Source organism: Babylonia areolata, chromosome 30, assembly GCF_041734735.1.
Source record: "Babylonia areolata isolate BAREFJ2019XMU chromosome 30, ASM4173473v1, whole genome shotgun sequence".
In the NCBI taxonomy this organism is placed as follows: domain Eukaryota; kingdom Metazoa; phylum Mollusca; class Gastropoda; order Neogastropoda; family Buccinidae; genus Babylonia; species Babylonia areolata.
Genome location: NC_134905.1, coordinates 11,499,714 through 11,517,293, shown reverse-complemented (window position 1 = coordinate 11,517,293; position 17,580 = coordinate 11,499,714). Strand labels below are relative to the sequence as shown.

The window sequence follows — 17,580 nt, the reverse complement described above, 5'->3', positions numbered from 1 at the left end:
TACCATGACCCAAAATTAAGACCCTCCCGTCCTCCCCGCTTCCTGTTTTCCCTGCTCACTGCACTGGTGATGGCATATTGCCGTCAAAAGAGGGTGCTAGCCAGCGTGACAAAGGGGAGGTTACCTACTTCCGGGAGGTTATCGGCCGTAGTTACTTTTGTTTTCTCCGCATTGGCAGATAGTAGTTTGCACAGGACAGGAATCGGCCGTAGTTACTTTTGTTTTCTCCACATAGGCAGATAGTAGTTTGCACAGGACAGGAATCGGCCGTAGTTACTTTTGTTTTCTCCACATAGGCAGATAGTAGTTTGCACAGGATAGGAATGTCAGACCCCTGCCGGAGTCTGCACTAGTTGGGTCACGGTAAGTATGTTATTTAAACGTAATTTTAGATTGAAAATTTCCTTTTCTGTGTGTTATGATCTGGCCAGTCTTCCAGTTGAGGATGATGAGGAGCTGAATGGCGTTGCTGCCCCAGTCAACGAGGAAGTCAACTGCCTCAACTGCAAGCACCAACACTTCATGGAAAACACAGGCTACAGGCACTGTGTTGTGTGCTATGCCAAGGACAAGGCAAGAGGAGCCACCAGAGAGCACCTGAAGAACAGGGTGCAGCGCACCAAGTTTCAATGTCGACAGTGCCAGAAAGCCCTATGAGCTGTGCCCTGTTTTGAAATCTACCACACCAAACAAGACTTAAGCAAGCAACAGTGTCACTGAAGTGTCTACAGTGTGTGCATTGTGTAAAAAAAAAGTGTATGTGTGGTGTCTTTTCCTATGTGTGTACAGTCCGGCAAATGTTTTTTCAGTGTGTTTTTCAAGACTGCAAGCAGCAATCAGTTTTTTGTTATTTTTTCCAATATATTCTAATCAGATCTCTTTTTTTTATGCAGCATGCATAAATAGTATCATAAGCACATCAAACCAAGAGTACAGGAGTGTGACTGAACCAGTGTAGGAGGATTCAGAGCATGAAGAAGTGGATTACCTGTGTTAAAAAAATTTTTTGTTTTCCTGCCAATGTGTATCATATTGGATTACCTATATCATCAAAACCATGTGGTTCCTTCACTTAAGCATTTTTAGTAAATTCATTGTTTTATCTGTCCACTGGTATGTGTTTTATGTTTGTAGGGTGAGTGGTTGATTTTTTGTGATTTTTTAAAAACTGCTTAAAATAGTGCGATTTGAGGGGGAAACCCGGTCATTTTGACTGTGACTTGATTGAGTTAAAAAACCAGCTTTGTGCATTTTCTTATGAAAAATGCATACTGGTTCCCTGTACAAATGTATTGTTCTCTATTTTCACCAGTACATGTATTTTTAAGTTTCGTGTTCTTTTTTTTTCCATCCCTCTGAATTTGAGTTGTGCATGCTTGCTGATGACTGGTGCACAAGTGCTTTAACTCTCTCCATACGAACGGCGAAAGAGACGTCGTTAACAGCGTTTCACCCCAATTACCACCATCCAAATATTGCAAGCGGAAGGCTCTTATACTGAAGAGGTGAATGTTGACAAAGAATACCACAATTCTGACGACGGAAGCTAAAGGTTGGGTCATTGAGACACCCACTGGACATCCGAGGGGTCTGTGAAGAGGAGAAGAGAGGACTGGCCGTACTGAGTGAGTTAATTGGTTTATACACAAGATTCAGCACTGTATAAGTACACTTAATATTATGATTCAAATATTTATTATTATTATCATCATTAGTATTATTATCATCAGCATTATTATTATGATTATTATTGTGTTATTTGATTTTTTCTTTCTTTCTTTAAAGATTATTTGTTTATATATTTATTGTCTGTTTTTTATATGATGAAGTTAGAAGAATTGGGTGATAAGGGGGATGGGGTTTGTTTGGATTTAATTTGGAGGATTGTGGCTAAATAAAAGGGATAATAGGATTAAATGAATTAATATAATAAAAGAATTAAAAGGCCCTTGCTCAGGCCAGCAACATATGGAAGCCAGTTTTAAAAGATTCTTCTATTGTTTTATCTGGAGAGAAAAGGAGACAGAGCCTGGAAGTCTCAAACAAACAAATGTCATAAATACAACATGTCAGTAACAGTAATTCTAATGCAAGTGGATAGTAAACATGTGTATACATATTACCATGGAAAGACTATCACTTGGTTTGGAAAAGACAACAACATAACATAATGCATATAATACATATGTGTGAAGACCAGATACTGACTGCAAATGACATTCCTAATTCCTGCGATACATGTCAGATGGTTTTAACCAGTAACTGATATTAATCCAGTATTGTGCAGTAACCATCACAGCAGAGCACTACACACACATAATTTTTATTGGAGGTAAAGCATATTATACTTGACTAATATCCTATCACTGTGTTACTCTCACACATATATATACTGGATACACAAAAGCAGTAATAACACTGGTATATGAAGTGATACATGAATAATAAACACAGTTTGGTGTCATATACTGTACCATGTCAAAATTATGCAAACCAGGCCATTTTGTTTGCTCTTCATGGCCAAAACTTTCTGTGGCAACTCAGTAATAAGATTGTCTCGCCATTAGATTGCCGTCCGCTGGCTAATGAAATGCCATTCCCGGTAGGAGGTAATTAATCATTGACAATGGCCGTCATTTTCAGATATGTGACATTATCGATTTGCTCTGCCTTTACTGACTTTCTGTGCATTAGAAATATTATTTTCATGCATGTTTGTTGTTAGTTGCGGCTTTCCGGGTTGTTTTCATCTCAGGATTCACATATCTTACATCGTTTGTATCATTTTGTGACGTCTTATTCAGTGTTTTGTTTTGTCAAATTCATCTTGCTCTTCTTCTTCTTCTAATTACAGTTTTCTATGGTTGTTGCCAACCGTTCCTGACTTTTTCTTTGTTCCTTTCTTGTTCTTACAGACTTGCTGCAATACTTGGGAATAACTTGTCCCCATCGCGGAGCATCATTAACCATTCCGGTGATTGCCAAACCTGTGAGGTTAGGATATTGCTGTTTTGGGAGACTATCTCAGGTCCCGGGACCCACGGGTTCTCCCGTTTGCGATCGGTCCAGTGCGTCTTTGTAGACGCATTGCAGTAGAACAGCTCAAACTCCTAACACAGTCAGGAAGGGGACTGTGGGGGATTGGAGTTCGGGTCTGACCCCAAGTTATTCCAAATGGAGGTGGTTTAGTTGAGGGATGTGCCCCTACTGTGCCTGTGTAAACAGCCTAAAAAATGTATTTATATGTATATATATTTCACTGATAATCTTATAGGCCAGACATGCCGTCACAAGGGGGTATGGTTCAGCCCTCTATTCTCTATTCAAGGAGAGGCTCTCAGTGGTGGCACTGCTCTCTCTGTCCCTCCCTTCCATGCCGAGTCCCTGCCCCCACTTCCCTCAGTGGTAGCGGACACCTATGACCTTGGGGAGTGGGTGGAGGGGGGGCACACTCCCGTGCTCATCCCAGCTGAGGTCACCCCAGTATCTCTACAGGAGGGGGCACTAGGTGTGTGACTCTCACCTGCTTGTCAGGTGACGCTGCTATCCGGCTGGTCTCTCCAGCTGGGGAAGGCATGTATGTGTCAGGCGGTCCTGGGCAGTCTGCTGGTGGTCTGACAGCCAGGTCAGAAAGATTACTGGACTTCGCCAACCTGGTCAAGTTTTTTCTTTCTTTTTTCCCTTCCTGGAGCCAGTGAGCCTGGGGGATGGGCTCACAGGATGGTTGGCACTCATGGGCAGATCCCCCTATTGTACCTGTACAGGGGTGTGCCCCTGGTGCACCCTGGGCTGCTGGGGGGGCCAGGGATGACCACAAGTTCTATCCTACCCGGACTCAGCCCACCACGCCTTACCCTGCACATTTGGTGCTGTACTGGGGATGCACACCACATCAGCTGGAGGGGCCGAGCTGGTGGTCGGTATAGGTATTTTCACATCTTTTAGAGTCAAAATCTCAAAATTGGCATCAAACTGTATAGAAGAATGTTCTGGCTGCAGAATCATGATATGAATATAACTGTAACAATGAAATTATAAGCATTGTATTCTTTGTTTGAGACTCGCCTACTGACGCTATACATGCGCACATCTACAACACTTGAAGCAATCACAGGCAAAAACAGAAACAAAAGTTTTCTTTTAGCTCATGGTGCTTTCAAAAGCAGCAAGAATGTTTTCAATCAAAATAATTCCCAGTTTTCTAGCTTCATTTGGTCAAGAGTTAGCACTAGATCCATGCCTAACCCACTTTGCCCCCCCCCCCCCCCCCCCCCCATCATCCACCCCCACTTTTTGTGGCTGGAGACACAAAACTAAATGAACAACAAGCAAGCCAGCTTGCCCAAGTGTCAAAATAACAAAGCCATTTTCACCAGAATCCCTCTCAGCAAAAGAATCATTACTAGTGACAAGGTCGCTATTTCCTGAGCTTTGTCAACTTCAGTGTCACTCATTGTTTACAAAAAATACGGAGATCTGGACTTGTAAACTTAGTCAAAGTTTTGCAAACACAAGCAGTGAAGCAGTAACACCAGAACAGGCAGTTTTACATAGGCTGCGGAGCATATTCGAACAATTTCAGACCTTATGTAAACAGAGCCACGATCATGGCCCATCGCACTTCACAGGGAAAGCCACAATAATGGCCCATCACACTTTTCAGGTTAAGATGTGAGAAAAGTTTCGAATACTGGGAAAAGTTTTTCAGTAACACATGCAAATGCTAGAAGGTTAATGTAGGTAAACAGTAATGGTTAAATAGTGTGTGTGGCAAACACAGATTTCAAATTTCAGCCAAGCATGCAAGCAATGCTATTGGTGTGAAGTGAATGTTGTTGTGTTGACAGTGAAAATCTGCTGTGTCTTTTAATTGCCTGATCTGTTCTGGTCCGAACACTATAACAGTATGGTTATTGTGTATGATAAGTGATCTTATACATAATTTAAGAATTTATCATTGTATGTGACAAAAAGACAAAATGATTTAAACCTAAATATTGAACTTGGCCAACAAAAGATTAAAATAAAATCTGATTAAGATTCTAGCTGATTTAAGTGTGTGTAAGCACAACAGACATACTCTGGCTGTGAACATAGGTACCCACAGTACTCACTATTCATACATGGCTGTGCAACTCAAAATGAATGTAACACCATGGTCAAGTTTGCTGACAATACAACTTGAGAAGGGCTGATTACGAACAGTGATGAGTCAAAATATAGGGAAGAAGTACATGAACTTGTCAGCTGGTGTGATCAAAACAGCTTAGAACTCAAGGTATCAAAAACCAAAGAATTAATTCTAGATTTCAGGAAGACCAGATCTGACCCCTTACCATCATCAGCGAATTTAAATTTCTCAGACTGATCATTTTCAACGATTTGAAATGGGAGAAAAATACAGAAAAAATTGTTAAGAAAGCACAACAGTGCCTGTACTTTCTTCGACGCCTCAAAAAGTTCAGAATTAAAAAAGAAATCATGGTTGATTTCTACCGAGCAGTCATTGAAAGTGTGCTAACCTTTGCTATTACTGTTTGGTATGGAAACATTTCCAAGGCAGAAGTTGCAGCCCTTAACAGAATCGTAAAAACTGCCACCAAGGTTACCGGGGCTGATCTACCTTCTCTAGAAGACATATATTTCAGTTTCAGTTTCAGTAGCTCAAGGAGGCGTCACTGCGTTCGGACAAATCCATATATGCTACACCACATCTGCCAAGCAGATGCTTGACCAGCAGCGTAACTTAACGCGCTTAGTCAGGCCTTGAGGAAAAAAAGGGGTGGATAAATAATAGATAAATACATTAAAAAAAGAACTACTACTACTAATATGTATAAGGTGCAAAAACTTGATGAAGTCAACTATAAGTGTACACAAAAAAAAAGTAATAATAATAATATATAATAATAATAATAATTATAATAACATATAAGCAGCTACTCAAAAAAGCAAAATTAATCAACCAGGACGAATCACATCCAGCTTTTGGGATTTTCGAGATGCTCCCCTCTGGTCGAAGGTACAGAAGTATATGGACAAAAACCAATCGCTTCGCCAATAGCTTTTTCCCCAATGCAGTCAATGCCCTGTCTCTCGAACAAATCCAGTGTGATAAATAGAATGTGCAACCAACAACCATCTACCTGAATATCTAGTCATCAGCCCCATCCACATGTAATATGCAGCTTCTGTTCAAATGTGTGTGTGTGTGTGTGCATGTGTGTGTGTGTGTGTGTATGTGGGCAGTGCGTGCATGCATGAGTATGCACAAGTTTTTATATTGATATGCACTTGTATGTATTTTATTTCTACTGTATCTGTGTTTATGTATGATTTTCAATTTATGTTCATGTCTTATGTACTATCCCCCCCAATATTCCTTGTGACCCCTGTACACTTGGTAATAAAGACATATTCTGTTCTATTCTATTCTGTTCTATTCTGTTCTAGATTTAGTTTAATAAATGTTTTGGGCATTTGTTTAGAATGGGCTTCAGATTAAATTTTGAATGGCGTTGCGACTATGCATGAGTCAAAATCAGTAGGTAAAGTGGGAAATGTCTGCAACAGCTTGCGCCATGAAGCTAAGCTATTGCGGTCATGATAGCCAGCCAAGCACTTGGCTACATGTTAAATACTAAGCTTATGAAACAGCCACAAAGACAAACAAACAAATGAACAGTGGTGTGTGTGTGTGTGTCACCAGACGTAATGTGCTGCTCAGCAAACAGAACATGCGTTGTGCTGGATGTGGAACTAAAACGGAGCCAGGTAGGTGTTAACACTGCCGCATTTTTCAGAATTTTAGTCTTAGTGAGTATGTGCATGTGTGTGTATGTTAATGCATGCATGTGTGTGATACATTAAAAGAAAAGTCAGAAATATTAGTTTTCATTGTTTGAATTTATCTGATCAAGAGATGATTTTGAGGTATTGGGCTTTGTAGTTATTTTAATTACCATTGCATTGACTGCCATTCTCACAATCAGTGTGACCTCCATTAAGCTTGCAACACACTATATCAGCAAATGTTTTCATAATAAATGAGAAATATTTACTTTTAAAATAAATTTGCCGAACGTATATAAATATTTTCTTAATAAATCAGAAAAATTTTTCTTCATTTTTTTTTTTTTTTAAATGAGCACAAACATTTGCTCAGTAGATTAGAAATATTTATTTTCTTTCTAGATATATCAAAGTATTTGCTCAGTAAAGCAGAAGTGTTTACTTTTCTTCCAAATTACGGTACTTACAAACTATTTTCTATGTAGATCACAAAGCTAGTGAGTAACCTTCTTTGACTGAGAGATCAGTTTAACTTGGTAGTCATCATGTTCTTTTTCTTTTTCCACACAGGTTTTGTTAAAAGACTGCGTTACTGTGAGTACATGGGCAAGTACTTTTGTCAGTGTTGCCATACCAATGAAACAGAAGTGATTCCTGGGCGTGTGATTATGCGGTGGGATTTTACACAGTGCTGCGTATCAAACTTTGCCCGCGACCTGCTGAAGAAGATCCATAAAGAACCTCTGTTCCATGTGGACGCCATCAACATGGCCTTGTACAGGAAGGTTCGAACCCTGGAGGCTATCCGCGACTACAGGCGCCAGCTTGGCCACCTCTACACCCTGCTGATCATCTGCAAACGTAACACAAAGTGAGAGATGTAATACCATGTGCATGACGTGATACAAAGTGAGTGACAAAACACTACGTACATGACACTAAGTGAGTGACATGACACCATGTGCATGATGTGACACCGAGTGAATGACATGACACCAGTGAGTGACATGACATGTACATGACATGACACCAGGTGAATGATATAATCACATGACACCATGTGTGTATCACAAGACACTGAGTGAGTGACATGACAGCATGTGTAATCACATGGCATCATGCTAGTTGCGTGACGCCACATTAGTGACATGACACCTCACAAGGACATGACAAATGAGTGACATGACACCGAGTGAGTCGCATGACACCATGAATGTGACGCGGCATCACGTGAGTGACATGCCACTGTGTGCATTGCATGACACCAAGTGACATGACACCCAGTGAGTTGGATGAGACCATGTACATGTCATGACACCAAAGTGAGTGACATGTCACCATGTGCGTGACATGACACCAAGTGAGTGACATGACACCATGTGCATGACACACCAAGTGAGTGAGATGACACCAAGTGAGTGACATAATACCATGTGCATGACACGACACCAAGTGAGTGACATGACACCAAGTGAGTGACATGATACCATGTGCATGACACGACACCAAGTGAGTGACATGACACCAAGTGAGTGACATAATACCATGTGCATGACACGACACCAAGTGAGTGACATGACACCAAGTGAGTGACATGATACCATGTGCATGACACGACACCAAGTGAGTGACATGACACCAAGTGAGTGACATAATACCATGTGCATGACACGACACCAAGTGAGTGACATGACACCAAGTGAGTGACATGATACCATGTGCATGACACGACACCAAGTGAGTGAGATGACACCAAGTGAGTGGCATGATACCATGTGCATGACACGACACCAAGTGAGTGACATGATACCATGTGCATGACACGACACCAAGTGAGTGAGATGACACCAAGTGAGTGACATAATACCATGTGCATGACACGACACCAAGTGAGTGAGATGACACCAAGTGAGTGGCATGATACCATGTGCATGACACGACACCAAGTGAGTGACATGACACCAAGTGAGTGACATTATACCATGTGCATGACACGACACCAAGTGAGTGACATGACACCAAGTGAGTGACATAATACCATGTGCATGACACGACACCAAGTGAGTGACATGACACCAAGTGAGTGGCATGATACCATGTGCATGACACGACTCCAAGTGAGTGAGATGACACCAAGTGAGTGACATGATACCATGTGCATGACACGACACCAAGTGAGTGACATGACACCAAGTGAGTGACATAATACCATGTGCATGACACGACACCAAGTGAGTGACATGACACCAAGTGAGTGACATAATACCATGTGCATGACACGACACCAAGTGAGTGAGATGACACCAAGTGAGTGACATGATACCATGTGCACGACACGACACCAAGTGAGTGAGATGACACCAAGTGAGTGGCATGATACCATGTGCATGACACGACACCAAGTGAGTGAGAAGTCAGAATGAGATGTGTGTTCAGGACATCAGAAGAACCACTGATACCATCACAGTTTTGATTTCTGTTCATGTTTGAAAACTTTTAGTTTTTGCTAGTTCCCCCTCAAGGCTTGACTAAGCACGTTGGGTTACGCTGCTGATGAGGCATCTGCCCAGCAGATGTGGTGTAGCGTATATGGATTTGTCTGAACACAGTGACACCTCCTTGAGTAACTGAACAGAACTGAACTCCCCAGATCATTGTCAAAGTGTCACCGGAAAAAATATCATCCTTCCCATCTCCTCATAGCGATGATGAAAAAAAAAACCATTAATGAGAAAAGAGTATGAATTGTCCAAGTGCAAATGTGAGCAACACCTCCATACACTTGTTCAGCATGTAAAATCACAAAGTATTAAAGAAAATGTCTTTCCTGTATCATATTCACTGTTCTGTGTCTTTGAAACTTCCAAGTTTTAATTTCTGACTTTTTTGTAAGTCTGCAAAACCTGAAGAATTGATTTCTTGCTTGTTTGTTTTTTTCTTCTACCATTTAGTCGTTGAATGGATGTTTGCTGTCAGTCAAGTGGGTCTGTATCCTTGCCATACCTGTAGAAAATTAATACATTGAGACAGCACTGTGGACCTATTGACCTCTTGAGGAGCGCAGGGCTGCCATTAGACAACAGCACTCCTCCAGTGGACTAGGGCCCATTAAGGCATGTGCATCTGGCTGTCTTCATCCAGTCTTGTTGGCCATGCATCTTTCCAGTGTCTGACTTGTTCTGCCCACTTTTCTTTTCCCTTGAGGGTTCTCATCTAGTGCTTGTCTTGTTAAGCTGTGTGGAGGTTTGTCTGTCCTGCTCCATTTTTCTGCTTCTGATTTCCTTGCAGCACTTTCTCCTGCCTTGTGTCTTGCAGCCAGACAGAGAATCAGATGGAGAAGTTACTGCTCTTATCGTGTTGTGGTGTGCTTCATGTTCTTTTCCAATCCACCAGGTGAGCACAGTGCTGTCTCAGTGTATATCTTCATTTCCCACAGGTATGGTGTGGGCATCCACCCACCTGGCTGGCAGCACACATGAGTTCAAATATACCTTCATTCTAGAAATGTTCATGAAAAGTTTCCTCTTGTGCAGTCATTCTGTTGGACTGACAGGATGCTGACTGCAGTAGACATGAGCTGTTTTGTTTCAGGTGGCTGCAGGAGATGGACAGGGTGTCCAGACACTGGATGGAGGATGACAACCTGTACTCCATGGAGGACTTCTTTGCTGTAAGGCTTGTGGTGTCTTTCTCAATCATGTGCTTAACTCATTAAGCAGGCTCAATTTGAAACCTTCATTTGTAGCTGGCACATTAATTTATGCGCTTCAGGAAAAAAACAACAACGCTGATTGTTTAAACTCAGTCTCACATCATCTATAGCTGGCACATTGATTTACACACATCAGGAAAAAAGAAAAGCACTTTTCACTGTTATCCGCGTGAAATTTGGCCAAGCAGAGCAAACCGATAGGCCTAGTTTGCATCAGTTTGACATGGTAAGTATATGTATCACCAAACATGGAGTATAATACAAACTCCTCCAATTATTTAAACTCACATCATCAGTAGCTGGCACATTGATTTACACACATCAGTAAAAAAAAAAAACACAAAAAAAACACAAATTGTTTAAACTCAAACTCACATCATCTGTAGCTGGCACATTGATTTACGCACATCAGTAAAACAACAATGCTGATTAAATTCAAACTCACATCATCAGTAGCTGGCACATTTATTTACGCTCTTCAGGAAAAAACAAACAACACTGATTGTTTAAATTCAAACTCACATCATCAGTAGCTGGAACATTTATTTACGCACTTCAGGAAAAAAAGCACACAAATTGTTTAGGCTCAAACTCACATCATCATTAAGTCCTCTCTGACCAGATCTTTCTCTCTTATAGTTAGCAATTTGACTTCCACTTCCAAATTTTACTGAGCTAGAAGACCATCATTTAATCATTTATAGATCACAATACAATTATTTTAAAAGTCATCACATTTTTAATGATTAAATCCACAGACATTAACAATGACTGGTTTCCTTAAACTTAACAACAACCATTACCAAATGACCCAAGATTTCACTTTCAACCCCACTACAGTGAATATATCATCATAAACGATCTTCACAGACAGTTTTGAAGAATCGGCAATGCCTAAAATCTTAATCCCTGAATAAATTAAAAAACAAAAACAAAAAAAAAAAAACCCGAAACATTTTCAGTTCTGAGTTCAGTTCTCTCCTCCTTTGCCATAACAACAAAAAAATTCCTCATAAATAGAGTAAGCCAATATGTATATATATATATATATATATATATATATATATATATATATATATATATATGTATATATATATATATATATATATATATATGTATATATATATATATGTGTGTGTGTGTGTTTGTGTGTGTGTAACTGTGTGCCGAGTGATACATTGTAAAGGGGTTAGAACAGAATTACTGAAATAAGACAGGATAAAAAGAGTGAAAGGATAGAAAAGCGCCTTTACAGAGGCCAGTCACAAAGGGTTTTTCTATTGTTTTATTTTACAATAGTTTAAGTAAGAAGAAGAAAAAAAGACAGTGCAGTAGAACGTGAGGCAGCAAACTTGTGTGTGACGACTAAGCATGTGGACACTGTCATTGCAGTGAAACTGCTATCTGCTTTGTATTTTGTAAGCTCCTGATCCAGATTTTAGTTTCCGAACAAGTGGCCACATATAGAATTTAAGATTGTAGCATCATATGTGATAGAAGGACAAAATGACGTTAGTGTCGTTTGAAATCGTTGCACTGATGAATGATTAAACTTAAACCAGATATGCTTCTAACTGATTTAAGAGTGTGTGTCGGCACAACAGACATATCTGGAAGTGAATGATACATAGACTTGGTTGAATAATTGTTTAGAGCATTTGTTTAGAATGGGTTTTCATTTGCAATTCAAATGGCGTCACGCATTATGCACGAGTCGTTGAAGGCCAGCAGGTAAGCTGTGAAAAATCATCTGCTTAAGTTCAGCTTTCAGCTTGTGCTGTGAGTTGAACTTCGGTTATTTGTAGCCAGCAGAGCGCTTGGCTACATATGTGTATATGTAAAGGTAAATAAACCCCAAAGAAAATAACTGTCCTTTCTTTTACTCTCAAATTTTCGCCCATAGGGCTTCATCAGAAGAGCGTCGTGTCTGTGACATACTGAATATAAGTATGTCATAACCTACGTTGGACGTCAATAGCAATGTTATTACAGAAGAGTTGTCAGCATAGTGAAGTAATATCTAACTCTGGCAATAATTAAAATGAAAAAAACGATAAAAGATAAAAGAATAAAAAGGTAATGATAATAACAATAATAATGATATGAATACACTTTAATGGTAATAGAAATAAATATAAAACAGGGAGGAAGAAAAAAAAGGGGGGGGGGCAGGGAGAAAAAAAAAGAAAGAAATAAATGAAATAAAATGATTGATAAATGAAATATGATACCAATAATAATGAATAGAAAATGAAAATATAAATCATATATCTGCATGTAATTTGTGCACATTTATGGAACAGAATCTTTCTCTCCCTTTGATGGTCATCATCTTTTTATCGAGCTGGTTAGTTTGCTGTTCTCTGGATTTGAATGCCTCAGAATTGAATGTGACACTTGTGCACAATCATAGAACAGACATGAGTTTGTCTGCCCTTGGAATGGAATGAGGCGGAAAATCAGAAACCACCTTACTTGCACCACTCAGAATGTGGTGTACGTAGTAACATGCCAAATCCATCCTGACTTTATCTATGTTGGATCAACCCAAAACCTAAAAGCAAAACAGGAGGGCTAACCATAAGAGTGATGCCAAGAACAGCAAAACAACCAAAGTGTCAGCTTGCCCAGCATGTGAGGTCATCAAAACACCCAATAGATGGAGATGTGAACTACCTCAAAATCTTTCCCATTGAACATGTACAAAAGGAAGACATGTTGCTGAGAAGGTAACTGGAAATATACCGTTGGAACAAAAAAATTTCATGTCCGTAGTGCTGGTGAATCTTTTGAACGTAAGCTTTAGATCCCAGATCAAAATAATGTTTACTGACTGCAGTCATTAAGTGTATTGCCACATCATCGGCTGACATGATTTCAGAAAAGCCTGGAGTCCAGTGCTCTGAACATATCAAATAAAGTGATGGATGTGTGCAGCAGTACCAACAGCATATGCACCAGAAAGCATCAAAGATACTACAGTTTCATGCAGTTGTGTGCTAGAATACTTACCACCAGCAAAAATAAGACTTCAATGATTTGAAATTTGTAAAAATGTGGATTTTCATTCTTTTGACCTTAATGATGTGTTTTTGTGCATAACTAAGAATAGCTGGCTGCGACTTTTGCCGGGTTTTCACGTGATGTGTCACATTTATACAGTTATTTATGTTTGATTTGTTTGTACCTTTATTTTTCTATTTATTACTCACAAGCAACTAATTTACAAGAAATGAAAATATTTGCTTGCCATTTCAGTGGGAAAAACTTCCTAATGATTTCTCTCTCTGTCTCCCCCTCTCTCTCTCTCCCTCTCTCTCTCCCTCCCCTACATTTTTTCCCAGATCACACCCAGAGAGCAAAAGATAACAAGACATGACAGCTCATACTTCACTTCACTGCAAACACATCTGACTGTTCAATCACATACATATTTCTTTCACACATGCAACCTCACTAAACAGGCACACAACAGAATAATTTGCAGATGCACAGTATTCAAAACTTTTATTCACTCTTGCTTTTGTATAGGCACATGTTCACTTTTGTTACAGGACTGAACAGTGTTTCCTTTTGGTGGTCTTTTGATGATATAACAAAAGTGGGACATTGTTTTGGTTGGTTACATGTGCACAATGATATGACAAAAGTGGGACATTGTTTTGGTTGGTTACAGGTGCACAATGATATGACAAAAGTGGGACATTGTTTTGGTTGGTTACAGGTGCACAATGATATGACAAAAGTGGGACATTGTTTTGGTTGGTTACAGGTGCACAATGATATGACAAAAGTGGGACATTGTTTTGGTTGGTTGCAGGTGGTGCACAATGATATGACAAAAGTGGGACATTGTTTTGGTTGGTTACAGGTGCACAATGATATGACAAAAGTGGGACATTGTTTTGGTTGGTTACAGGTGCACAATGATATGACAAAAGTGGGACATTGTTTTGGTTGGTTACAGGTGCACAATGATATGACAAAGTGGGACATTGTGTGAGTTACAGGTGCACAATGATATGACAAAAGTGGGACATTGTGTGGGTTACAGGTATGTAATATGACAAAAGTGGGACATTGTGTGAGTTACAGGTGCACAATCATATGACAAAATTGGGACATTGTGTGGTTTACAGGTGCACAATAGTATGACAAAAGTGGGACATTGTGTGAGTTACAGGTGCACAATGATATGACAAAAGTGGGACATTGTGTGGGTTACAGGTGCACAATGATATGACAAAAGTGGGAAATTGTGTGAGTTACAGGTGCACAATGATATGACAAAAGTGGGACATTGTGTGAGTTACAGGTGCACAATAGTATGACAAAAGTGGGACATTGTGTGAGTTACAGGTGAACAATAATATGACAAAAGTGGGACATTGTGTGGGTTACATGTGCACAATGATATGACAAAAGTGGGAAGTTGTGTGGGTTACAGGTGTGCAATATGACAAAAGTGGGACATTGTGAGTTACAGGTGCACAAAAGTATGACAAAAGTGGGACATTGTGTGGGTTACAGGTGTGTAATAGTATGACAAAAGTGGGACATTGTGTGGGTTACAGGTGTGTAATAGTATGACAAAAGTGGGACATTGTGTGGGTTACAGGTGTGTAATAATATGACAAAAGTGGGACATTGTGTGGTTTACAGGTGCACAATAGTATGACAAAAGTGGGACATTGTGTGGGTTACAGGTGTGCAATAGTATGATGAAAGTGGGACATTGTGTGAGTTACAGGTGTGCAATAGTATGATGAAAGTGTGCAATAGTATGACGAAAGTGGGACATTGTGTGAGTTACAGGTGTGCAATAGTATGACAAAAGTGGGACATTGTGTGAGTTACAGGTGTGCAATAGTATGACAAAAGTGGGACATTGTGTGAGTTACAGGTGCGCAATGGACGGATGTTGTTAACATTGAAAGGCATGGTGTCGGAGGCTGTGCACCATGTCAACTCTTGTCCGGTTAGTGTGTGTGGCAGAAGTTTATCTCTTTTATTCTGTTACGTTCGTGGGCTGTAACTCCCATGTTCACTTGCATGTATGTGAGGTTTTATACATATGACTGTTTTACCCACCATGCAGGCAGCATACTCCAGTTTTATGCATAGATGTGTAAGCTGGGCATGTTATCATTATTGTTTCCATAACCCACCAAACCCTGACATGGATTATGGATTATAAAGTGTGTGTGTGTGTGTGTGTTTGGTTTGTTAGTCACATTTTGGTGTGTGTACATAACATTGGTGTTATATAAAGAAAAGTGTTTTGTAAAGCACCAAGAACCAATTTCTGGATAGTGTGCTGTATAGGTATCCATTATTACTATCATTATTCCCCTTTTGTGTTTTAAGCTGTGTCAAGGCCTGGGCTTTATCTGTGAGATCTGTCAGGAGACAGAAGTTATCTTCCCCTTCCAGCTTCAGCAGGTTTCTCGCTGTCCAGGTGAGGTCACTGTTCTTATGTCATATAAACATTTGTTTTGTTCAGGAAAAGTATCATTCCATTGTTTTATAGTTTTGTGTGTCTGTCACAGACATTTTTGTGCTCATCTCAACATTCATCATATGTTTAGGATGTCTAGGATTTAAACTGAGTAAGTGTACTTATCATGATGTTTCATTTGCATAAGTGTATTTGGTGCAAGAAAAAGCTTTTAGATCAAGATTAATAACCCACAACGTTCATGTTTTAGATGAACACTCACTTCTTGCTTGTTTACACACACACATTGTAGAAAAAAGTATTCAAAGGACTCTACAGCTTACTGATATCCAAACATATTTGTGTCATTGATCATTAACATTTGTCCAGTAACTTTACCCATTTCATTCTAAGTAAAACTTCAGTAATCTCACTTTTAATTACACATACGTAACCGTGACCCACTAGTGCATACTCCGGCAGGAGTCTGACATTTCTGTCCTGTGCAAACTACTACCCGCCTATGCGGAGAAAATGAAAGTAGCTACGGCCGATAACCTCCCTAAGTAGGTTACCTCCCGTGTGTATCCCTGACTAGCGCCCTCTTTTTCCGGCAGCCATCTTGATTCCTGTTCCTGTGCTCGTCATGCGGCTAAGTTTTTTCGTATTTTCTGTCTGCCTGTCGATTCTCTGGCATTCTTGTTTTTTGTCAAAGGCAGCCGTCTAGGACGAGGAAGATCATGGATGGGGCAAGCAGAAGACACAATCTAGCTAGTATACTGACTACAAGACCTGAAAGAAACAAAAGAATGGGAGAAAAACCCCGAAAACCTCAACCATCTATTCAACACAGCCATTTCACCCACTCTAGGAAGACATTGTCGGGAATGGCCAGAGGGCAAAACTGATGCGGAAGTGAAGCTACTCATAGAAGAAAACAGTAAAGAAGAGGACATCATCATATACACAGATGGCTCAGTCACCAAAGACCAAACCAGTTGGGGATTCACTGCAAAACAAAATGGAAAAACAGTTAACTGGACCACATGGAATATGCATGGAAAGGGGGTTGCATCATATGCAAAAAAAAAAAAAGGTGTTGAAACTTTGTCCATAAAGAAAGTGGTTACAGTCAGTGTGGATTTACACAATTTTGCAAGCTGTGTTTATGATTATGGACAGCTATAACGATGGAGAAGGCTCTCTTGTCTGATGATTGGTTTGAATACAAAGGTGAATGACAACGACAGTGCTAATTCAGTCCGTCTGTCCAATCAGACAGCTTTTTTGAGCAGGTGGCTATGACTGACAGAATGCGTGCAGCAAGAGTTGGAAGAGGGGCAGGAGAGGGAGAGGAGTGATGTAAAACGATAGTTCAAATATCAGCCAGAGGGTGTGGAAGTGGGCATGGCAGTTGGATGTCAGTGAACTCTTATTATTGTGCACACTGCTGATAATAGACAACTGCCAGTGCTCCATGATTTTCATGAAATGCAGGGTTTCATGTGCACTGGACAGGAAACTCATGCTTTTAGTCTTAAAGCTTTTAGTCACTGAATCAGATGATTGACTTGTATGATGAGGCAAGCCGGATGTACAGCAGACACTTTCAGCAGCCCAGGTGCAGACTGGAGGGAGT

At 40.1% G+C, this 17,580-nt stretch overlaps 1 protein-coding gene across 3 annotated transcripts in view; it reads left to right on the top strand.

Annotated features, from left to right (window-relative positions):
- Positions 1-17,580, top strand: part of LOC143275205 (run domain Beclin-1-interacting and cysteine-rich domain-containing protein-like) — a 152,198-nt gene that overhangs the window by 123,485 nt on the left and 11,133 nt on the right. For all 3 annotated transcript variants that reach the window (XM_076579178.1, XM_076579181.1, XM_076579179.1), the window contains exons 17-21: positions 6,710-6,774; positions 7,363-7,663; positions 10,384-10,462; positions 15,408-15,482; positions 15,872-15,962. In XM_076579178.1, coding sequence (XP_076435293.1) covers positions 6,710-6,774; positions 7,363-7,663; positions 10,384-10,462; positions 15,408-15,482; positions 15,872-15,962 — 611 coding nt within the window. The remainder of the gene's footprint in view (positions 1-6,709; positions 6,775-7,362; positions 7,664-10,383; positions 10,463-15,407; positions 15,483-15,871; positions 15,963-17,580) is intronic.